At 61.4% G+C, this 23,649-nt stretch overlaps 1 protein-coding gene across 6 annotated transcripts in view; it reads right to left on the reverse strand.

Moving 5' to 3' along the window:
• Positions 1 to 3,229: 3,229 nt before the first annotated feature.
• KDM4B (lysine demethylase 4B) overlaps positions 3,230 to 23,649 on the reverse strand; it is a 127,701-nt gene continuing 107,281 nt past the window's right edge. For 2 of the 6 annotated variants that reach the window (XM_024745697.1, XM_024745696.1), the window contains 12 exons: positions 18,526 to 18,968; positions 17,981 to 18,101; positions 15,820 to 15,998; positions 13,303 to 13,525; positions 11,552 to 11,628; positions 11,209 to 11,264; positions 10,920 to 11,028; positions 6,548 to 6,733; positions 6,303 to 6,467; positions 5,741 to 5,860; positions 5,134 to 5,226; positions 3,230 to 4,156 (listed from right to left, as the gene is read on the reverse strand). In XM_024745697.1, the coding sequence (XP_024601465.1) occupies positions 3,980 to 4,156; positions 5,134 to 5,226; positions 5,741 to 5,860; positions 6,303 to 6,467; positions 6,548 to 6,733; positions 10,920 to 11,028; positions 11,209 to 11,264; positions 11,552 to 11,628; positions 13,303 to 13,525; positions 15,820 to 15,998; positions 17,981 to 18,101; positions 18,526 to 18,968 (1,949 nt within the window). In that variant the 3' untranslated portion in view covers positions 3,230 to 3,979. Of the gene's footprint in view, positions 4,157 to 5,133; positions 5,227 to 5,740; positions 5,861 to 6,302; positions 6,468 to 6,547; positions 6,734 to 10,919; positions 11,029 to 11,208; positions 11,265 to 11,551; positions 11,629 to 13,302; positions 13,526 to 15,819; positions 15,999 to 16,253; positions 17,423 to 17,980; positions 18,102 to 18,525; positions 18,969 to 23,649 lie in introns of those variants that run through there. The other 4 variants (XM_024745698.1, XM_024745701.1, XM_024745700.1 and 1 more) reach the window with 4 other exon arrangements.

The raw sequence follows: 23,649 nt of genomic DNA on the forward strand, positions 1-23,649 counted from the left end.
GGGACAAGGTGGATCTGGGCACTGAGGGATGCCCCATGAGAGAACGATTCTGTCGCAGGAACAGAGCGGGTATATGGAGGCCGTCACCTCTCACTGTCTTTAAGTCTGAAATGAGCACAATTTTTTTCTGTAAAGGGCCAAATACTCTACGTCTATCTTTTGGGCTGCCAGGTCGTCTCTGCTCACAGCCCTCCCTTGTAGAGCAAAAGCCGCCATAGATGGTACTCAATGAATGGGCGTGCCTGTGCCAATAAAACTTTATTTATAAAAACAAGTGGAGGACCAGATTTGGACTGAGGGCTGCAGGTTGTGGGGGCCTTGCCCTAAGAGGCTGCAGTATTCAACACCACGCACCCCTGGCCCAAATCTGATCGACCTCCCTTGAGGGGTCAGGGCTAAACATCACCTCTTTAGGATCCTGACATCCCATCTGACAGGTCTCTGAGACCACGGCTTACCCTCTGTCTCTGCCCTCCTTGTTGTCCTTTAGGACACATGTCAAAGCTGTATAGAGGGTCCCTTACTTTTCCATCATTTGCCTGCTTTCCTGAACTCTAAATTCCAGAGAAGCGGTGGCCGTGTGCCCCTCTTCCTCAGCCACCGCACAGGGCGGCTGATACAGGGCCACCTGATAAATGACTCAAACTCCAGGGCTGGGCACAGAGCCCAGCACCACATGGACCCCACCGCTCCATGTGGCCGCACGGTTGGGGATCCAGCCTGGTGTCTTAGCCCTGGCCTCAGTCCACGATGGCCTGTCCCAAACTGCCTCCCCATTTTATGACGTTTCAGAGAGTGCAGGGAACAGCGGGCCATCTATAGCCTTGCTGAGATCACCTGGGTCAGCCACTTGCACTGCTGTCGTCTGTGGCCCCTCCTTGGGGCTGAGGACCGACCATGTCCGCCAGGCCCCAGGCAGGCTCAGAACATGCTGACTCACCTGGTCGATGTCAGAGACTCCCCCGTAGCAATGGGGAAACTGAGTCCCGGTGGCTCTGTTGAGGGCGCTGGAAGCAGCATCTCTATGAAAGGGGGTCTGGGAAGTGGGGTGATGGTGGCAACGACTGGATGGAGATTTCAGGACACAGCACCCTGAATGACACCCATTCTGCAGAAGAAACACCGAGGCCCAGGGGGGCGCCCTGTCCACGGCCCCATGCTCCTGACTTCCCCCACGTCACTGTCTTGCACAGACCCTCCAGGGCCCACCTATCCAGTAAGTATATCCCCTGGGTGCTGATGTCTCCTAAAGGCCCTCCTCTGGCCCTTGGCCCCATGTTCAGCCATGTACCTTCATATGGGGGGGATCATGCTCAAAGCTGAGCTCCTGGCCTCTCCCCACCCTGAGCCTACCCATCTCAGGTCATGGCAAAAGCCATCTATCCAGATGCTCAGCGCAGCCCCCTCTGCCCTGGTCCCCAGCTCCCACCTCACCCTACGGTCTGTCCTCCTCTCAGTAGCCAGAGGGCGCCTGTGAGCAACTGTGAGGCCCCGCCCCTCCTCCTTGGCCCACAGCCCTCCAGGGTCCCACCTCCCTGGGGGTAAAAGCCCAAGTCCTCCCCGCGGCCCACAAGGCCCTGCACGGCCTGCCCCGTCCCCTCCCTGCCCTCCCCTCCTCCATGTCTCCCCCTCGCTCACTCTGCTTCTGACACACGGGCCTCCTCGCTGTTCCTCCAAACAGCCAGGCACGGTGCTACCCCAGGGCCTCTGCACGGGCTGTGCCCCAAGAAGTCCCCATGGCTCAACCTCTCATCTCTTTCAGGACTCCCAGTTCTTCACATCACAGCTGACATCCCATTTTACGTACTAACTCTCCCACTGGTGACACACCTACTGCTGTATCCCCAGTATTGGCTGGACAAGTGACACGGTCATGAATACGGTGGTCCCAGCCTCATCCCACTGTGGGAGACCCCACTGTATCCCATATGCCCAGCGGCCGCCCACCACAAGATACGCTCCCCGGCTCAGATGTCACAAAAACTGGGTTGAGGCTGGGAGGGCCGGGGGAGAGGGTGGCCGCAGGCCCCCGACAAGCAAGGGGTGGGTCAGACGAAGAGAGTCCCTGACTGCCTCTGATGCTGGGGGTCTGTGTGGGGCCAAGCTTCAGACATCCAGCTCAGGAAGGAAACTTCTTCCACCCTGGAGGCGGGGAGCAGGGGCTGCGGCGCCAGGCCGCGTGCCCCACCCTGCCTCCGGATAGGCTCCACGCCTGTTCCATCCTGGATGGGGAGACCGGAGCCCACCCCTGCCGGAGAACGCCGACCGCCGACCACCGACCACCTTCCCGGGGCCCACTCAGAAAAGAAGACACTGCAAAGACCTGGAGCTGTAATTCGCAGTGCTCGCGAGCCTTTAATTCATTATGAACCTAGAGGCAGGGGAATTAGGCAAAAATACAGCGCGCATCCCTAATCTCAGGTGGGAAAGAAAACAGGGTGGGTGGGTTTGTTTTTTGCTTTCGCACACAGACACGGATGTATCTTCGTGGGGGAGGTGTGCGTTCCCCTTTGCTGTGAGACCACCGGTCTGCACGAGTTGTCTGGGAACCCACGACCCACGGACGGGGTGCAACCCAGAGGGACCGGCCACGGGGGCCGGCCCACCGCCCAACCCAGGGCCGCAGGGGCGTCTGCCCGCTTCTTTTTATTCTCTTTACAATATAAATAGCATTTTCAAACTACATATGAACACAGTAACAGCGCCCTGGGGCAGGGGCTGCTGCATGCAGAGGAAACCCAGACATTCCGCCGACTCCCCTGGCACCTCCCGCCCCGCCCGCCCCTCCAGGTCACCTGCCCCCTCCCCATCAAGGAAGTTGCTCTCCGCTTCCCTTACACGGTTCTCTCTGGCCTGGCAACCGTTAGAGCCTCTTTTTTTAAATTAAAAAAAATTCTATACAAACAAATGACGCCCTCAATCCCCCTACAGCGGACAGCGGGGCAGCTGATAGGCAGGGGGCTAAGAAGCGCGTTTTTGCCTGGAAACTCAACCCACAACCCTTACGAGGCAGACTTCCTCTGAGCTGAAAACGATTCCCTCTCGCGCTCTCTCTCTCCTGGACACACAGATCCACGCGTCACGGAGAGGATACAGGATGTGCCAGCCCCTCGGGTTCCGGGGAAGACCCCCTGCACACCTGGGCCGTAGCCGGACCCCCCGAGGACCGCCCACCCGAGGCCTCAGCTGGGGGACGGGTCTCCCGAGGGGAAGAAGCAAAAGATGGAGCCACCAGAGGAGAGAGCGTTTATTTTGCAAAAGGCCACGCAGACAAGGGGCAGGCCACCCAGGGAGCTGCCGGTCTCCTCCCATTGGGCGCTGGCGGCAGTGCCAGCCACCTGGACCTTCTCGATCTCACGATTGGGAGAGAGTGAGTGACCAGGCGCCACCGTCCGGGATCCCTGGGTGCCCCCAGGCCTCACCGCAGCTACAGTGCATCCCCGCCACTCACAGACCAGCGAGACCAGAAAACACAACAAACGAAAAGACGAGCTGCTTTCATCTCCCGCAGCAATCTTGGTTCTGAGAAAAAGGACATTTTGTTTTGTTGTTTTTAAAGCCACAAATCTAGAAAACAACTTTGGGGCTTGTTTTTCCTTTTCTTTCCTTTTTTTCTTGCATTTTTTTTTTAAACAATAGGTATTTATAGAAAGAACCTCACAAAGGTGATCTATGTACAGAAGTCACAATCTCAAAGGCTGCTCAGGAGGCAGGCAATGCAGTAGCACCTTTTCGAGAAGAAGAGCTTACGTGGTTTACGAATCTGGGTTGAGGGGGTGGCGCGTGCCCCCGCCGGCCCCCCAGAGCCCACGTGGCCCTGCTCCCTGAGTCCGGGGGCGCGTGTGGCGTCCTGCTCGCTCCTGTCGCCGAGGTAGCCTCTCGGGCCACGGAGGCGAGGACAGGGATTCACAGCAAGCAAATGCCTGGGCCCGCCGCGCCTGCCTTGCTGGGCCAAGGGGTCGCCGGGCGGCCGGCTGTCCTAGAACGGGGCTCCGGGCCAGCACTGCGCCTGCAGGAGGCTCTCCATGAAGGCCGGGTAGTCCGGGTTCCGCCCCGAGTCCTCCGCGGCACGAGGGGTGCCCACCCGCGGGCGCTTGGCGGCCTTCACCTCTTCTCCCGAGAAGACATTTTCCTGCGGGGCCCCCGTGGTGACCGACTGCAGGAGATCAGACGGCACTGGGGTTAGTGCAGATGGGGTGCTGCGGCCTTTAGGTCTGTGTCCCCCCCCCCCAGAGTCCTGTGTTGAAGCCCTACCCTGCCACAGTGTGAGGGTATCAGGAGGTGATGAGGTCATGAGGGTGCAGCCCTTGCGAATGGGATCAGTGCCCTTATAAAGGGATCCCAGAGAGCTCTCTCTCGCTCTCTCTCTCCACCATGTAAGCACACCAGAAGGCAGGTGTCTGTAAGCCAGGATCCAGCCCTCACCAGGCGCCGAATCTGCTGATACCTTGATCTTGAACTTCCAGCCTCCAGGACTGTGAGAGATAGCTTGTTGTGTAAGTTCCAGTCTGTAATATTTTGTTATCACAGCCGGAACAGACTGAAATACAGGCTCTGCTCAGGGGCCTGGCTGGAGGAGATGCCTGCCCTGCTGGGGGTCAAGGGCCCTGGGCTGCTGACCCTCAGCCAATGACAATGTTCTGAGAAACAACGCTCACTGAGTGAGCCCCCCATCAGGCAGAGGAGGGGCCCTAAGCTCCCAGTCACTGGCTCCCTAGCAGGACGGGCACCCTGCCATCCACAGAGTGCAGGAGGCAAGGCCAGGGTGCACACAGGCCACTCGTCTGCCTGGCAGCTCCTGTCCGTCCCCCAAGGGAACCTGGCATCTGAGACCCCCACCAGCTCTGACTCAGCTCTTCCACCCATGGCCACAGCCCCCAATCCTCAAAACCTTGGATTAAACACAAAAGAAAGAAGACACTGAAAGGCTGTGAGAAGAGGCCAGTCTCCCCTGTTCCTTTGTGCATTGCTGACCTGCAGCTCAGATCCATGTGCAGGCGCTTCTGTCTCCTTCTCCCCGGCCGGGATGACCCTCCCGCCCCAGACCAGGCAAAGGCCGAGGCAGGAGGTCAAGGCCACCTGACGGGTCACTCTCCCAGGCAGCAGCGCTCACCCCTACCCCCAGCCACTTACCAGCCGGGACCGGACCCTCTTGGGGAGCTCCTCGTCCAGGGTGAAGATGTCACCACGCTTCACCGTCAGCTGGGACCCATCCTCGAACTCCACCTGCCAAGGGGACACAGTTCAGCTTGCTGGCCGCTCAGCCTGGCCTGGCTGAGGCCCGACACCCACACTCTCACGGCATGCTTGCCAGACAAGCCACGGGAAACAGCACAGGGTCAGCGGCTATCATCTTTCTCGCTGGGATACGGGTGGTTTCTCTTCAAAGATTCCACCCCTTTCAATAATTTCTTTTCCACAATTATGGTGAGAAACTCACAACCAACTTGGTTTTTAAAAAAAACAAGGGCACTGAATTGTACGCTTAAAAATTGGTTAAAACAGTAAATTTTATGTTATGTATGTTCTACCACACACACACACACACACACACACACACACACACACACACACAAATCGGGAAGGCACCTCCAAAGGGGATAATATTGGACAGCTGGACAACCTTCCAGCTTGTGCTGACCTTCTCAGTTAGTGGGCAAATGCCATCATCCCCCAGCAGGACCTCGTCGAGGGCCCCGCCCCAGTCCATCCCTGTACCTGGTAGACAGGACCCCCTCACCTGGTAGATGTGACTGGTCACAGAGGAAATGAACTTGGCCCTGTAGATGTTGCCATCAGTCCACCGGAGCTCAACAAACTCACCCTCAGGCGGGGGACCCAGCCGGGCACAGTCTCTACTCTGTGGAAGGAAGGACGGGCGGGGGGTAAGGGGCGCCCTCAGCCTCTGTCACCGCGCTCGCCTGGGCTAAGAAAGGTCCCATCTGGTAGATTTTGCCACCAGGAAGAAGGCAGTGCTCTCAGCTTGAACTATCAAGGGGAGCTGCGGGCAGGTGCCCAGGCCGGGGGTGCCGTGGCCATCCCAGCCCTGGGGTATCGCCTGCAGGCGTATCTAGACTGGCCTGGCTCTCTGCTGTTTCTACAGAAACAGGTGGTGCTTTCTAGCAGGGGCCCTACAGCCTGGGCCTGTCCATCAGGGACAATGGTGACCCTGGATGCAGGGGATCCCTGTGAGGGTTCCGGCTACCTCCCTTCCTAAGGGCAACGCTTGCCCTGCGCCGGTGCCCGCCCCTTGCCCCACCCACCGCCCCTGGCCCCGCCCCCTTCGACCCTGCGCTGCTCACGGTGATGCTCTCTGGGTACAGGTTATCGCTGTAAGACCCATCGTCAAAGTTCACTTCGTAAAAGGTCTGCGTGGTGGTGCCGATGACGCGGCACCGGTAGTAAAGCCCGTTGCGGTTCTTGGTGATGACCACCTGCCCTAAGGACACGGCCCTCAGGATCTGGACCTGGAGGCGGAGGGGTGTCAGAACACAGCGGGGCGGGTGGGCGGACAGGGAAACAGGGCGGAGGGCAGGAGGGCACTCACAGTGTGACCCCCCGACTTGTGCTTGAAGCAGGTGATGGAGACAACATAGGGCCAGTCGTCTGGCTCCATGAGGACGCCAGCGGCGTGGGCGCAGGTCACGTGGAAGGAGGTGGAGCAGTGCTCACAGGAGCACTGGATGCAGGCGCCCGACACCTTCTTCATCCGCTTCCGGCAGTACACACATTTCTGTGGGGACACGGCAGTGGGAATGGGGCTCTGGCCGGTGCCTCTGCCCCCGCCCCCTGGGGCTGGGAGGCCTCCTGCCGGGCCCCCAGGTCTGTCTCCTGGGAGTGACTCTGAGACCCAGGGCTGGAGTGTGGAGTCCCGGCAGCCGGCCTTGAGTGGAGGCATCCTGGGAGAGTCTTGACCGCAATGTAGAGCCCCCCCACAAACCACCCCAGGCCCACCAACCCGGCCTGCAGCTGCCCCCCAGGAGCACTTCCAAGACTGGAATAGGCAGCAACAATCACACAGTGAAACGTGATTCATCCATGAAAAGGAGAGAGGCACTGACACTCGCTACAACGCGGATGGACCCTGAGAACACGATGCTCAGTGAGAGAAGCCAGACACAGAAGGACACACAGTGTGTGCTTCCATTGATGGGAAACGTCCAGAACAGGCAAGTAGATCCACAGAGACAGCCAGTGCGTTAGGGGTTGTCAGGGGCTGAGGGAGGGAGATGGCAGTCACCCAACAGGGAGGGGGTTTCTTTCTGGGGTGATGGAATGTTCTGGAACTAGATAGAGGTGATGGTTGCCTAACTCTGTGAATGTAGTAAAAGGAAAATGTTCTCTTTAAAACGGGAGATTTTTTTTTTTAAAGAAAATAAATAAATAAAATGGGGGATTTTATCTTAATTTTGAATGAAAGACGCTGCAGTGTAGCCCTTCCTAAGGAGGGGCAGAGGGCCCACACCGTGGGAACGCCCTGCCTGGGTGACCTGCTCTGCTGGGCATGAGCTCCCAGGCCGCGGATGCTGCACCTACGCCCACGCCCTGCCACCACTCAGCAACCACCAGCCCGTCACTCTGGGCATTTAATAAGCGGGCCTTTACCGCTTTGTAAACCGCATTCAAAAGCCAGAGAAGCCCCACAGCAAAGGCGCTGCAGGAGTGCTGCCCGGCGCCAATCGATGGCAATGATATGTCATTATTAAACCGTCGATGCCTGATTCTCCAGCCGGCCCGCGGGGACAGGTGCAGAAGCACAACACGGCCCTCGAGGACTGTGCTCTGCGTGGCTCCACGGGGAGCGGAAGGTGGAGCACAGCGGCCCTGGCGACCGGGCCGCGACCCCACAGCCGAGGCTGGGAGAAACCTGACAGCCAGGCCTGACACGCAGCTCGTTCAATCCAGCCTCCGGTGGCAGCTCATTATTCCGAGTTTACACGTCATGAGGAATACAGGCCAGGCCCCCATCGGGCCATTTATCAAGGGCTGAGCTCAGGGCTGCCTTAAGGGTGGGTCCTGTGTCTGGGACTCCCTCACTGGAGGCAGTGAGGCGGGGGTGGGGATGGGGGGGTGGTACAGGGTGGGGTGTGGACATTGGTGGAGAACAGTGGCCAAGAGGAGGCCAAGGGCTACGGGTGGGTGTGCCATCAGCCATGGAGGCCGCAAGGCACCATGTCCTATGTCTCCGGCTCCCCTCTTCCCCACCGGCCCCTGCCGTCATCCCTCACCGCCTGCCTGCTAGCCCACCCTCCCTCCCATCAGGATGTGACACCGGCCTCTACACCTCATGGCAGGGCCAACGAGAGGGCAGAGCTGGTTCAAGGCACCCGCCCCGGCAGCCTCGCAACCTGACCTGGCCTGGCGAGAGGGTGAGCACGAGGCTCAGGCCGCCGGCAGGCTGGGGCCACCCCCGCTCACCAGGACCAGCGGCCAGGGAGTCACGGGGACAGGAAGTTGGGCGGGTGACCAGGTGTGACCGTCCCCGAGCCTGCGGCCTGCACATGGCCCCAGGAAGGCAGGCAGGCGGGCGGCCGGGCACGCAGGAGTTAACCACTGGCTTCCTTGCGGGGCTCCATTAGGCAATACAAGCGAGCCTCGTGTAAAAGGATTTTAAATTCATCGTTACGAGTGCTGGTGATGAAGAGGCTGCAAGCTGGAAATGTCAGATGATCCATAAAGCGTCTGGGAGGGAGGACCTATTACGGCAGAGCGCACCGCACCATCACTCCAGCTGAATAATGAGGCCTTTTCCGCCCGTGCTCCTGGAGGAATCGCCCGCAGGCGCCAGCCTCTTCCTAACGCCCGTCCTCGCTGGGCGGGGCTAGCGCTGGCCCCAGTGCCCCCCGTTTCCTGACCAAGCCCCGTCCGTCCCCTCCCACACGGCTCCAGCTGGCTGCCCACTCAGCCCTGCCCGGGGGCCCTGCACCGGTGGGCTCCGCGGTCGGTGTCTCTGTGCCTTCACTGGGACTCCCCGCTGGGTTCAGTGCCCGCAGCCCCATTTCTTTGCCTCCTGCCCACTAGAGGCCTGGAGGAGCGTCACTAGCCAGGCCTGCCCCAGGCAGCTGGGAAATAAACCAGGCAGGAAAAGCAGCCAGGATGCTGTCCATACCCCTGGGCCAAGGACCCAGCTCCCAGATGCCACAAGACACATCCCATCACCCACCTGTCCCCCACACGGCCACCTGCAAACTCACAGGTGGTGATGACCTGAGAGCACACGCTGGTGCTCAGATGGCATGATGAGCGCTTTCTGTTGTGGCCCAGTTGATGCTCCCCACACAGGGGACTGTTAGCAGCCCCATTCTACGGAGGGGAAGGCTGAGGCACGGAGAGGTCAAGGAATCTGTCCAGTGTCACACAACTGGATGGTGGCCAAGCTGGAAAGGGAAGCCAGTGTCTGCTCACTGTCTGCCTACTGCCCACTGAGCCAAAGGCTCTCCCACATGGGGGAGGGGTGTGTGTGTTACCAGCAAGAGCAGGAGGCGTGAGCCTTGCAAGACCACACCTGCCCAAGGATGGCCGTGCTCCTTAGAGGGGCCAGTGATGGTACTCCTACAACTTAGGAGCAAAAAAGCCACCAGCCCAGTTCAAAAATAGGCAAAGGACTTGAATAGACGTTTCCTAAAGAAAACATATAGAGGGGGCTTCCCTGGTGGCGCAGTGGTTAAGAATCCGCCTGCCAATGCAGGGAACACGGCTTCAAGCGCTGTCCAGGAAGATCTCACATGCCGCAGAGCAACTAAGCCTGTACGCCACAACTACTGAGCCTGCCCTCTAGAGCCCGTGAGCCACAACTACTGAGCTTGCATGACACAACTACTGAAGCCTGTGCACCTAGAGCCCGTGCTCCACAAGGAGAAGCCCATGCACCATAATGAAGAGCAGCCCCTGCTTGCTGCAGCTAGAGAAAGCCTGTGCGCAGCAACGAAGACCCAACGTAGCCAAAAATAAATAAATTTTAAAAAAAAAGAAGAAAGAAAACATACAGATGGCCAACAGGTACACGAACAGATGTCAACATCACTTAATCATCAGGGAAATGCAAATCAAAACCACCTGTTAGAACGTCTATCATCAAGAAGACAAGAGGTATTGTTGAGAACAGAAAGAAAAGGGAACCCACATGCACTGTTGGTGGGGATGTAAATTGGTGTAGCTGCTATGGAGAACAGTATGGTGGTTCCTCAGAAAATTAAAAATAGAGCTACCATACCATCTGGCAATTTCACTCCTGAGTTTTCGTCTGAAGGGAAAAAAATCACTATCTCGAAAAGACACCTGCACCCCCATGTTCACTGCAGCATCCTTTACAATAGCCAAGACCTGGAAGCAACCTAAGTGTCCCTCGACAGAAAATGGATAAAGAAGATGTGATGTAGAAATACAGTGGAATATTACTCAGCTATGAAAGAGAAGGAAATCCTGCCATTTGCAGCAATGTGAATGGATGTTGAGAACATTCTGCTCCGTGAAAAAAGCCAGACGCAGAAGGACCCATGCTGCGTGGTTCCACTTCCACAAGGCATAGGAAACAAACTCACAAAAGCAGACAGCAGAGTGATGGTCGCCAGGGTGCGGGGGTGGAAATAGGGAGCTGCCACTTAACGTGTGAGAAGTTTCAGTTAGGCGTGATGAAGACATTCTAGAGCCCTGCTCGATGACCACTGTAACTGGATTGGGTACTTAAAATTCTGTTTGGCGGCATATCGCAGGTTAGGCAAGAAAGAACCGGGCAGAGTGCGGGTGGCTTCCTCTGTGTGAAAAGCTGGAAATAGAGACGGGGAGGGGAGCCCTGCTTTTCTCCGGGTACCCCCATGGCTATTCAAAGAGTAACTGCTGGCCAAACTGAAATCGCGACTTCTGGTTCCCTGGCAGCTACCCTGCATCCCTGGGGCCTAGGGACTTTCCAGGGCCCCTACCAGCTTCCACCGCTGCTCGGGGATGGCGCTGATGTCCACGGGGTGGCGCTCCATCACGTTCAGGAACCGCACTTCCGGGACGGCGATGGCGCAGATCACATGGATCCACCTGGGGGGGCGGAGCGGGTGGGGTCAGGGGTCACAGGTGCGCTCCGTCCCCTTGGGGTCATCTCACGATCGTGCGCACCGGCTGGCCAGGCCGAGGGGACCTCGTCTGCTCCTGCCGGTCCTGCCCCCGCCCCGAATCGCCCCTCAGGACACCCCAGGAGGAGAGTCCCTTCTAACCCACCTCCTGTCAGTCGTCATCTGCAGGGCGCCTCCCCGGAGGTTGCACAGGCAGCACTCCTACAAGGACCAGACAACAGCCAGGTGAGGGGTGTGCAGGGCGGCGCCGCCCGCCTGATGCTCTGGGACCTGCTCCGTCCCCCGCCCACGGTCCTTACATTTCAAACTAGCGGCCACAGGAAGCGATGGGCCGAGAGAGTGCGTCGGGCTCCACCCGAGACCCAGGGAGGTGAGGCCGCCAGCCCAAGGTCACCCTGCGGGATCTGGCGAGCCCGGGGCCCAGGACCGGCTCCCCCACGGGCCGCGCCGACTTTCAGAGCACCACCCCAGCTGCAGGGGCGAGTTACCGCAGTCCAGGCGTGGGCCGCGCACCGGGAACACGTCCAGCCCTCGTTGACCAGCTCTGGGCGGATGCCGTAGCAACCTGGAAGACAGGGGCCAGCGCATCTGTCACCGCGGCTGCCCGCGGGCTGCACGGAGCCCCCCCACCCCACCCCACCCCCGCCCCGGGCTGGGTGAAGGGCGGCTGCGGCATTGAGGGTAATTGTGCTCACCAACCGCTCTACCTCAATCCGGGCCACTGCACACAGAGCCGGAGAAAGTCTGGAAACTGACGCGGGGAAGGAGAGCTGGCCCCCAAGCGGGAGCCCTGCCGGGTCTGGAGGCTCAGCCTGGCCCTCGCCCCCCACCCCAGTATGGGAGGCTCGCCCAGGCTCTTCTGAGCTGAGAGAAAGGAAGGTGGCCGAGCGGTGGTGTGAGATGCAAGGTGGGCCTCGGGGAGCCCTGAGTTCAGAGCAGCAGAGCTGGGCCCAGAGTCCACTGTTTCCAAAAGCGCAGCCGGAGGCTCTGGGTTACCAAGGTGTTGGCTTTGGGATGTGGTCCGGGTTTACAGTCGCGGAGGGAGCATGGGGGAGGGGGCATGGAGGAGGGGCGGAGGACCATGCCTCAGAGCGAGGGCAGAAGGCACAGCCTGCCCCAGGACCCTGCCTCACCCGGGGTCACTGCTCAGCAGTCCTGCGGGGACCCTGAGCCAGCCAGGGCTCGCTACCCACCAAACGGGCTCTGTGGGCTAGACGGGCCATTGGCCAGTGCTGAGAGGTCCCTGGGGAAAAGGCCAGGGAGAAAGCAAGGCAGCAGGAAGGGGGCACCCTGAGGGACGGCAAGGTACCCGAGAGCCCACACCTGGCCCCCTGCTCCATCCCCTGGGGCCCTCAGCCAAGGTCAGGCCTGGGGGTGTCCACCTCTGTCTGGTGCCAGGGCTCAAGGAAGATGCCTGTGCTGAGGACTCTGCCTCCCAAGGGCAATGAGGGAGGCTCCTCTCCCCCTGCGTGGCTGGACCTCAGGCCCCTCGAGAGCGGCAGGGTGGTGAGCTTGGCTGCTGCCCACCCCCTGCCCCCCCCAACCCCGACCCCGGGGGGCCCGTCTGCCCAGAAGCACATCTCACAGCCTGGCCTGGCCAGGCAGAGCAGACGGGCTCCCAGCCAAGAGACAGAGTGAGCTCCAGGCAGGCCTCTGCAGGGCGGGCGCTGGACAGAGATGTACACACGCAAAATTAAGCGGCTCCAGGAAGCTTTCTCCCTGTCCTGGGAGCTTAATCTCACATTCGCTGCCCCCTCCCACCCAAGAAGGGGACAGACATCCATCTTCCTGTCTCAGGCTATGGTTGGGCCTTCAGGGTTTGGGGGAGGGTAGTCACCGATGGCAGAGATAAATCCGACCCCTGAACCACTCTAGAACCTCAGCTCTACCGTCAGTTCCAACTCCGGCCCCAAAGTGTGGAGTTTAAAAGCGTCACAGCCCTTGACAGGTACCTAATCTCCTGCGGCCTCCCAGGCCCTGGGCGGGGAGGGCAGGCCTCCGTGGAACCTCCCAGAAGGAGGCTGACCAGGCAGTCCTGCCTTGGCCAGGGGGAAGGGCAGGACACCAGCCCCCAAAGGTCAAGACCCCCACCCCATGACGCCAGGTCCCGCTATAGGCCCGAAGCAGCAGCCAGAGGAAGGGGCTTCCCTGTCCCGCAGACGCGAGGGTGGCCGTCTCGGGAGGGTGAAGCGGGGCTGTGTGGTGGACCCCTCGGCTCTCCCCACTCCCCAGCACTCACTGGCATGGACCTGCAGGCAGCACTTAGCACAGGAGATCAGCAGGCTGGTCCCGTCGTCGCCGATGTAGGAATTGGCAGGGAGCGGCTCTGTGTTCTCCCCGCTGGAGGTGAAGCACATCTCGGGGATCAGCGGCCGCGTCTTCTGACCGCTTTTGGAAGGCGGTGTGGCCGAGGGGCCCTCCCCGAGGGAGGCCTGGGGAGTCTCCTTCTCGGTCTGTAGGGACTGCAGGAGGAGGGCCGCCATCAGTGGAGAGCCCAGCGTGGGGCGGGCAGGGACCCCTGACATCCTTGAGTCTATCCTCCGCCCCTCCGTCCCCAAGCAGCACACCCCAGGCTGCTCTTTGCTGCACTAGCACCCCTACCAGGACACCTGCAACTGCCCCACCATGGGTGTCCCTGACGTACCCTCCCAGCCCCCAACCCTGCTTCAGAAGCCCCCGAGAGATCCTCCCCAAAGGCAGTCAGACTCTCTGTCCCATCCACCCAGAAGCCCTCCCACTTAGGCTTACTTGCAGACAGCACAGACACTGCCCGGCTGCCCTCATCCCTCTCGCCCTCATCCCACTGCCCCTGGCTCGCTCTGCTCCGGCCACGAGGGCCCCCTCACGGTTCCTCCCAAACGCCAGGCATGGTCCTGCCCCGGGGCCTTTGTATGTGCCGTTCCCACTGCCTGGGGCGCTCAGATCTCTGCTCACATAACCAGCAGCCCCCAGGCCTTCCTTGCTCTGTCTGTCCTCGTGGTCCTGACCATCACCTGATGCCGTGTTATCTGTGTATCTATGTGGAGCGTTCTCCCCACCTGTGACTCACACGCGCCCCATGACGGCCGTACCCCAGTCTCCCCAAATCCAATCAGATGAAGAGACTGTGATGAAAACATCCTGCCCATGGCACCAGGATCCAGCAACCCTGGGCCTGTCACAGGGTGCTGGGGCTCCCAGACGAGCCTCCCCAGCACCCAGCACCCAGTGATGGAAGGACTCTGACCGGCTCAGGGCATAAGGAAAGAGGCCACCAGAGACCACTGGCCTGATGCACTGTGTGTGTGTGGTGGTGGGGCCCTGGGGCGCCCCATGTGGCAACTTGGATTAGGGGACCGGCTGGTTTCCAAACAGGCAGTATGTCCAGCCACAGCCCTTCCCATGATATGGGACAAGCGAAGCCTGGTCCCCGACTCTGAGGGCTCCGGACTGCGGAAGCGGCAGCCCCGCAAGGCGCGCTGATACCGTGGACGTGATTAAGCTGAGTCACAGTGCTTCACTTAGCAACCGGGATTAAGGAGATTCGCCTCTTAAGCCAGTGTTCCCAGTGATGACTTCCAGCGGCGCTGAGGAGGGGCGTGCCTAGAGAAGACTGTCTGTCTGGACGTTTCATCGTACTTGTTTCCACGACCAGATGTTGGCTCACTTAGGGAACCACAGGTCCTGGCAGCTCTGAGTGGCAGAGCTCTCGAGATGGGTGTGCCGCCCTCAGCACGGGGCACAGAGCTCGGCTAGCTCAGCTAATACGTGGAAGATGCCAGGCACTAGGCTGGAACCCGGGGACCCCAAAACAAGTGAGACCCGGCCCTGTCCTCCAAGGGCTGATAAACAGAGGGTAGGAGCAAGAGCAGAGGCGGGTGGGGGAAGCTGGGGGGCATGCCAGAGTCAGCTTGGGATAGCAGGTCCAGGAAGGCTTCCTGGAAGAGGTGGCAGCTGGGTGGAATCAAAGAGTGAACAGAAATCCATCTGGCAAGGGAGAGGCCTGGGTGGGTGTGTGGGAGATGCTGGGGGACAGCACGGAGCGTGCTATGTGTGCGTGCGGGGGCAGATATCACAGGAGAGGATGGCTGTGGGGCATGTGCGGAGGCCGGGGGCCGTGGTGAGCCTGGCGGGCTTTCCAGCTGGGCCGTGCGTGGCTGTGGTGAGGTGCTAACAGGAAGGGCAGGAGGCAGGCAGTGGTCAGGGCTGGGGGAGGGGGACACGGCAGGAAACAGGTTAAGGAGGAAACCGGGAGGACGTGGTGGTGGATGGTACAGGGCAGAGTGCGGGGAAAGGCCACGATCACAACTTGGAAACTCAGGACAGAGCTGGCGGCTGCGTGGCGCCAGGCCATGCGTGGGTCTTCGCCCAGCCCCAGCCCCCCCACCGCCAGCCCCCGTTCACCACGCAGGCGCCTACCTGGACCCACCCCCGGGCCCCCTGCCTGCGCTGCCCCCTGGGCTGGGCTGAGGGCCTCTCAGAGGACAGCCACCTGAGATGCTTCCTTGCACTCTCATCCTCTTTGAGGCACACTGATAAATTACCTTCCAATGAAACGCAGACCCTGGGCTCTCTCCCCGCAGCCCTCACAGGGGCCTTCCATCGGGCTCTCCCCCGAGCCCACTGTGGCTCCAACAGCAAATGGGTTCTTGGTCCCCATCACCCTCCCTTCAGGGGGAAGGGATTCCCTTCAGGCAGAGCGAGCCCTGGCGCCATCGGGAGCAGGCGGATGCTGCCCAGCCCGGCATGGCCTGGGGGTCCCTCGGCACCGGCTCACCTGGCTGTACGGGTAGAAGAGGGTGCAGATGGCACAGTAGGGCTCCGTCAGGGCGGCCGCCGCGTTGAACTTCCTCTCGGCCTGGAAGCTGGCCGCCTTGTTCTTCCACTGCAGGGACAGCAAAGACCTCAAGGCCTCGGGGTCACCCACGTCCTCGTCCCCAGAGAAAGGGAAGGCTTCTGGAGTAAAGTGGGAGGGGGGAGGAGCTTCAGCACCCAGGACCCCACCCCACCCAGTGCGCGCTCGAGGGGATGGGTCCCCACTTCTCGGCCCCTGAGCCCCTCCACAGGGAGGTGCCCTGGCCCCTCAGCTCAGGGCTGATCCCGTCTGGGGACAGGAGATGGGATGGTCAGGCCTTGGCAGGTCAGGCACAGACTCCCCTGGGAGTCGGGCGGGGGCACTGCTGCCCCAATGTCCTGTAAGATGGAGGCCACTGAGAGATGTCCCTCCCATCACCTGTCACCGGGCTGGCCTCCGCCGGCCTCGACTCCCAGCTCACTGTCCCCAATCCCCCACATCCCATTCCTGCACTTCCTGAGGACACAGGGGTGCCATCTGCCCTGGCATCAGCGTCAGCAGTCCCCAGGAACCTGCCCAAGGAGCAGGGTCCTCATCCCCGGGGCCCCAACCTTCCCAGCAGCTGGGCCAGCATGGCTGGTACCACAGCCGTCCCAGCTGTAAGGCCAGAGGCTGCCTCAAGGCACGGGGACCCTGGGGCCGCATCTGATCTCCAGAGAGGCCCCTCCTGCTCCCAGAGCTCCAGCCCGAGACCCGCTTCTAGAACCCTCCGCGTCCTCGCCCTCAAATTAGGTTCAGAACCAAAGAAGCCACCCAGGCCCTTTTCACACTCCACGTGCGGCTTAGACGGAAGGCTGAAGCGGAAGATGATAAATGGGCTTAGCGGGATTTCTGCACGAGACAATCACTCCGACTTCCAGCCGAGTGTTAAACAGAAGCTTCTCCGTCTCTGCCCCTCCAGCTCCAGTGCCGCCGCCTCTTATTCCAACTTCTCCCAGGCGCACGCTGGGTTCAGGCAGGAAGGGTCACTTCTGTTGGGACTGGCCGCTCCCCAGTCCGGCGCTGACTTTCCCTGAGGGCAGCTTGGCCTCAGGTCAGAGATCAAAGCCCGGAGCATCGTGAGTCACAGGTGTCTGCGGGGTGACAGCCAAGGGCGAGGTTTCCTCTGTTCTCGAAGCAGCTTCTCCCACTTCGGGGTCACGCAGCCCTGTCTCCGGTGCAGGGAGCGCAGGGCCAGGACGTCTCTGCTGGAAATGGACTTGGAAATGGGCCAGTTCCGGGCCCCATGCTGCTCCATGATCCTCTAACTCTGAATCCATTTCTCAAGTCTCTCCCTGGGGGATGTGGCCGGCACCTCTACCATCGTTCGTTGCTGCCCTCTGGAAACGCTCTGCGCCAGGCATCCCAACAGATCCCGAGGCTGTGAGAGGATGAGGTGTGGTCCTCGCTCACCTGGAGGGCCAGGAAGGGACACAAACGCACAAGGGCCACGGCAAGTGTGCTGGGGGTCGTGGGCAGGAGCCTCTGCTGACGGCATCTTCTCAGTTCTCACAGGATAAGGAGGGGGCAGAGGTTACCACGGAGACTGTGAAAGCATCGCACCAGGAGCTCTGGGTGACAACTGGCCTCGGCGTTCCCGGCATTCCCAGCACCCACCGTGTGCCTGGCACCAGGCCACACGCTTTACAGGCCTCAGCCCCGTGCACCTCCCTGGCAGGACCCCTTGAGGGGGGCCAGAAGACCCCATTTTACAGATGGGAAAACCGAGTCACAGAAAGGCAAATGGCACCACGGTCCCCGGCTCTGGGCAGTGGGCTGGGGCATGAGCCCAGGTGGCTACACCTGCCCCTCAGAGGCCCCACTCGACATCTGAGGCCCTGGGCCCAGTAGAGCAAGCGCCCCCGGGGAAATGGAGCAAACAAGGGCAGGGCAGAGGCCTGGGGGCAGCCGGGCCTGACCTCGGGAGCTGTGGGCTGGGCAGGGGGCACCTCGGCCCCACAGCATTTGGGGAGGGTCTGAGGCTGTGCCGGGGCTGGGTCTGCAGGCCCGACCTCGGCTGGGGGTGGCGGGAGTGAGCAAGCCGGGCGGGTGGCAGAGGAAGGCAGGGCAGGGGCGCAGCAGAGCCAGGGGCACCCTTGCTCACCCTCGTCACTTGAGGCCTCCTGCTTGACCACAGACAGCGGGGACCGGGTTGGTGGCCTGCCCAGAGGGTGGCGCCGGCTCTTCTTGATCTCCATCTTCAACTTGGAAAAGGTCGACGGAGCCTAAAATGGCACAGGAGGCCTCTGTGGGAGCAGCTCTGGGGCCAGAAGTAGAGGCGGTGGAGCCCAGCTCAGAGGGACCCGAGTGTCCTCAGTCAGGGGCAAAAGACCCCAGGAAGCGCGCAGCCAACACCCACAGTGGTTTCTTTTCTTTTAAATATTCATTTGTTTATTTGGCTATGCCGGGTCCTCGATGTGGCATGTGGGATCTAGTTCCCTGACCAGGGATCAAACCCGGGCCCCCTGCCTTGGGAACGCAGTTTTAACCACTGGACCGCCAGGGAAGTTCCCCCAACGGTGGTTTCTAAACCACGTATGTGCCCTTGGCCTCCGGGACAGGATCCACAGGGGCCGTTTGGACGAGCGGGGCTGTGGCCAGCACGTGGGGCAAGGGGACCCCCGGCCCCAGGGACCCACTGCCCCCTACCTGCACCTCGCCGGCTCCACTCTCCTCCTCGGGCCCCGTCAGCTCCATGGGGGCCACCTGCTCCTTCCAAGTGGGGCCCTTCTGGGCAAAGTGCTCAGAGGCCTGCTGGCAGGACACGCGGCCCTTGTCGCCTGCCGCCGGGCCGGGCCGCGGCACCACGAACAGCATGGGGATGATGGGGCGCGGCTTCACCTCTGGCTCCTCGCTGGGTGCTTCGGGGGGCACCACGTTGAGAGGCGGTGGCGGGGGGTTCTCCTCGGCGGCCTCAGGGCCGGTGGCCGGTGCCGGGATCTCTAGCAGGGGCACCTCTTCGGTGGGGAACTGGGTGGGTGGGGGCGGCGGCAGCTGGGGCATGAGCGGGTGGTGGAGGTGCAGAGGGCCATAGCTCTTCTTCTTCCGGTCGCTCTTGGCCTTGGCTGGCCGCAGCTTGCCCCTCCCGTCCTCTGTGGGGACAGGAGAGAGATGAGTCAGAGGCGGGGGCTGGGGCACCCCAGGGGCCAGTGGCCAGGCACCCCCTTCGAGCCCCCCAGCCCGCGCGGGAGCCGGCTGCACTAGTTGAGGGCCCCTTCTGGCCCAGAGAGGCCTTCCCCCAAGGAACCCAGGCTTCAGGCAGTTGTCACTGCTGCCAGGTCCCCCTGCCAGGCGGCCGAGCCCTGGAGCAGCAGCACCCTGGCCTCAAGAGTCCTGCCACATGCTCAGAGCACCTTCTGGAATGAGCACGGGGTGCCGAGGCGAGCTGTCCAAAAGCAGCTGGGAAGAGACCGGCTCTGAACATCCTTCCCGAGGGGAGGGGGGAGGAGGTGGGATGCATTTTCTTTTCATGTGTCTGAGTTTCCTTTATTTCTACAGTAAACACACACGGTTTGTGGAATTTTTAAAAAGCAAAACCTTAAACAACAAACCATAAACAAGTGGTTCTACTTGTGTGAAACACAAGTGCCAGAGGGGCCTGCAGGGCCCGGAAGACGCGAGGGCCGGCGCTGCGGGGGCTTCCTGACAGGTGACGGGGTGGGGAGGGAGGTGGACAGGGAGCGCCTTCAGCAGCATCTTAATTCAGGACCACAGTGGGCGTGCAGCTCGTCAAATAAACGGAGATGGGCGGTGTGGTTGGAGGGGTCATGGCCCCCAAAGACACCCACACTGTAGCCCCGGGACCTGTGCATGCGGAACCTGACATGGCAGCAGGGCTCCTGCAGATGAGGTTGAGCTGAGGAACCCGAGGCGAACCCCACGTACTAACAGGGATCCTTAAAAGCAGGGGATCCAGCTGGGGCCAGGGGAGCCGTGACTACGGAAGAAGCCAGAGAGATGCTGCACTGCTGGCTGTGAGGACGGAGGATGGGGCCGAGAGCCAGGGATGCGGCACCTCTAGAAGCTGGAAAAGGCAGGGAATGATTCTCCCCTGGAGCCTCCAGAGGAACCAGCCCTGCCCATGCCTGGATTTCAGGCCAGCGGGACCCGTGTCGGACTCCTGACCCCTAGAAATGTCGGAGAATAAGACTGTTGCTTTCAGCCACTGGGTCTCTGTGGTCACATCACACAGCCACTGGGGATGCATGCGGGCGGGGGGCTCCACGAGGCCTGCTGTGCTCAGGGCGAGGTGTGCACAGCCTCAGGGACGCCCGCCCACAAGGACCAGCGGCTCAGAGCACAGCCTTCGGGCCTTCCCTGCCCACCTGGAGAATGGGCACACGAGCTCAGGCCCTCACTGCCTGTCCCGGGTCCCCACAGGCTCAGGACGTCACATGAGGTGTGACAGCAGCTGATATCAGGGGACGTACTGGTCATCCTACTGATGGTACCCGTGAACCGCTGGTTCCAATGCGTCACAGTCTGGGTCTCTGAGGGCCGGGAAAGTAAGGACAACTCGCAGAAAAGCAGTGGTCCCTCTCCCGGCTAAACCTGTTACCACGTGACACGTGACGGGGTCTGCTGGGCCCCGCGGCATCCACACTTACCTCTTGCTACAAAAACCTGTCCGTGTTTCACCCCCGTCCCTCAGCCAAAGATAACGACACAGGTGGGATGATGCTCCCAAGGGCAAGGCCATCACTTAGTCCTTGACCGGCCCTGATCCAGGAAGGGGTCAAGCAAGGGCCCTCCCTCCCTTCCTCCAGGCAGATCCCCGGCCCTGAGCGCTAGGAGGGAGCCGACCCCCACCCGCGGCCCCCATAGGCAAGCTGCAGAGGCTTGAGCCAGACTGGCCTTCGTGGAAGGGCCGCTCCGCAGCCCGCAGGGTCCTGAGCAGGCAGCCGAGCTTTTCACGAGAGGCTCAGAGGAGGGAGCGCTTGCCAGCGCCCCCCATGCCCTCTGGCCCTGAGCCTTCCAAGGGCAAGGGTGCAGTCAGGATCCCTCCTGTGCCTTTGCCCACCTGGAGGAGCCCAGCACGCTCCCCAGGACCCCCCAACTGACAGCACCCCAGGAACAGTTATCCGGCCGAGGAAAGGAAATGGGCATTCCGCAGACAAAGCTGCTTCTCCTCTACAGATGCTGGACTTGGATGGTCCTGGCCTCTAAAGGTCACCTCCCTGTCCCAGGAGACGTGGGACAGGGGGGATGGGGGGGCGCTGAAAGGAGGGGGGCGGGGAGAGGTGTGGGGTAAACACTGCTCTTAAGGTTTGGTGACAGCAGCCCAGCCCCAGGAGGTGACCAAGGGCCGAGGAGATCAGGCTCTTTCCTGCCGCTTCTACTGATTTATAGAAATGGCGCTGCGGCAGCCCTGAGCCCCGTACTGACACGGCAGCAGGGACTTCCGGAGAAACGGCTTTGTTCTCTAAGGAAATCCACTATGCCCTCCTCCCTGACAGCGCGGCCACCCGAATGGAGGTCCAGCGATGGCCTCCCGGGCCTCAGGACAGCAGAGCATGCGAGCTACCCCGGCTCCAGATGCTGCTGGGGAAGGACACGTCCCCGGCTCCTTCCTCACGGCCACTAGGCCCTGGGAAGCTGACGGGGGCGCACCCAGAGGACCCTGTTAGGGGACAAGCCCAAGGGCACTAGGGACGCTGGGGGGCCCGGGCCCTGTCTGTCCTCACGCCGTGGGGACCGCTGCAGGCCTAGGGTAGGCAGGCCACACTTGGAAAGCCCCTTGGTTGGCCCGCCTGAAGGAGCCTCCAAATGGAGCTGGAACGGTGGCTCAGACCCGAGCCGGGTCCCTCCCCAGCACTCAGGGCCTCTCACCACCCCGGTGTGCAAGGGGGCGCAGAATGGCAGGGAACCCCTCTGCCCCAGCAGGGTTGCTGAGGCCCGTCTGGCACTTGTTTTTCGCGGGGAGGCACAGCCAAGAATCCCCCCACTGCCGATGGATGTGACAGCCGCGCCAGCTTCTGGGGCCCCCATGCCTCCTCTCCCACCAAAGTTCTCCCAGGGCAGAGCAGGGGGCACAGGGCTGCTGCCTGGCTTAGGAACCCTGCCCTGCCTGGCCCAGCCAGCCCGCATCCCTCCTGAGCAGAGCCCAGGCCAGGGGACTGTGGCGTGAGTGTCAATGCCCCGCCCAGCCTGCTGCTCACTGCTGGGTGCAGCCGCCCCGGGGTCTTGTCCTAAAGCCGTCAAAAAAGGTGCGTGAGGGAGGGGGAAGTGACCCAGGGCGGCTGCACACCCATCCCCGGCCCTGCTCTGCCCTGCGGGGGACCACGTACTCTGGGACCAGCCCTCCTGGGGCCCTGCCGCTGCCCCTGCCACCCCCAGCTCCAGAGCTGCCAGAAGGGACAGTGACCGTGCTTGGCCGGAGCTGGCCAGGGCCAGGCAGGAGGAGGGAGCCCTTGCGGTCCCAGCAAGCCAGGTGGACACGGGCTGCCTTCCCGCCAGGACCAGGGCTTGCTGTGCCGGAGGCTGCTGGTCCCATCCTGGGCCAGGCCACAGGGCAGCTGCTATTGCAGACCCCCGGCAGTGGGAGCTGGTGGGACCTGGCAGCCAGGAGAGGAAGCAGCCCCCCTCCCCAGGCCAAGGGACCCGCAGCCAGCCGGGCCCCCTCCTGCCCCTGTAGAGTCCGGGCACCTCCATCCTGCCCGCCTCCACCTACTCCAGTCAGGGAGCTTCCTACGTGAGCAGCGGCGGCAAGCACACGCCCTCCCGACGCAAACTTAAAACAAAATGTCCTGTCCTCGCGCCCGAACGCCCCTCACACTCACAGCTATGAGGGGCATGAAGCTGGCGTTAAAGGGAGTCTAGAAACCACTTTAACATCTCCCACTCGTTCCCCAGACATGTTTGCTGTCACCCCCGACTGTGAGCACTTATTTATTTGATGCATTCAGAGCGATCTTCCTCCAAGGGCTTGAGGGACAGCCCCCGACTGGGGCGTGTGGCTCCCCAGCTGTGGCAGCCTCCTTCTGTCCCCTGAAGGGACCCCTTCCCCTCTAGAGGGGCTGATGTTCCGGGAGATGTCCCAACACCCCAACTCGTCCTTCTTGGGAACCAGGCTCTGGAGTGGAACAGGGACGGGGTGTCTGGAAAAGGGAAGCAGCCAGCCGTGAGCAGAGGCGCCTCCCTGGGAACGTCCCCGCTCTGCCTGGGGTCCACAGCCATGTGACACTGAGCCCACCACAGAGCACGGAGCCTGCAGCCCTTTTGGAGAAGCCCTGGGGGTCCTGGGCTGAGGCCCTGGAAGGGGGACAGAGTGGCTGCAGATGCCAGGAAGGAGGGCACACATCCTGCAGGGTTTGGTCTACAGCAGCATGTTTTACTCTCAGTGGACACAGAGACCACCCCCCACCCCGCCCCGTTTAGGTAACAACCTGCTTAGAAAAGGGAAAACCAGAGAGGAACCAGGCCTTCGCCGTGCGTGAGCCTGAGGCCAGCTCTTGGGATCCCGAGACACTGAGGCACAGTGTCCCTGTGACGGGGCCGGGTCCAAGCAGGAGGTGACAGGGCATGGGGGTGCGGCTGTCTCTATAAACAGTCGATGGGTTTGGGCGAAGGTTCATTTTAACTCAACTCAATTAATGAAAAGAGAGCCATTATTCCTTTGCTAAGCAGTTGGGTAAATAGTGCGTCTACTCTTGCTGGCTGCCCTGCATCCGGCCTCAGGCCGGCAGCCCCTTGCGCCTGCTCGAGAGGGAGGAGAGATGCCCACGGTCGCAAGGCATCCTTCCCACCCTTCCCAGGAGGGGTCCTGCTAAAACC

The sequence above is a fragment of the Neophocaena asiaeorientalis genome, unplaced genomic scaffold, assembly GCF_003031525.2.
Source record: "Neophocaena asiaeorientalis asiaeorientalis breed wild unplaced genomic scaffold, Neophocaena_asiaeorientalis_V1.1 scaffold357, whole genome shotgun sequence".
In the NCBI taxonomy this organism is placed as follows: domain Eukaryota; kingdom Metazoa; phylum Chordata; class Mammalia; order Artiodactyla; family Phocoenidae; genus Neophocaena; species Neophocaena asiaeorientalis.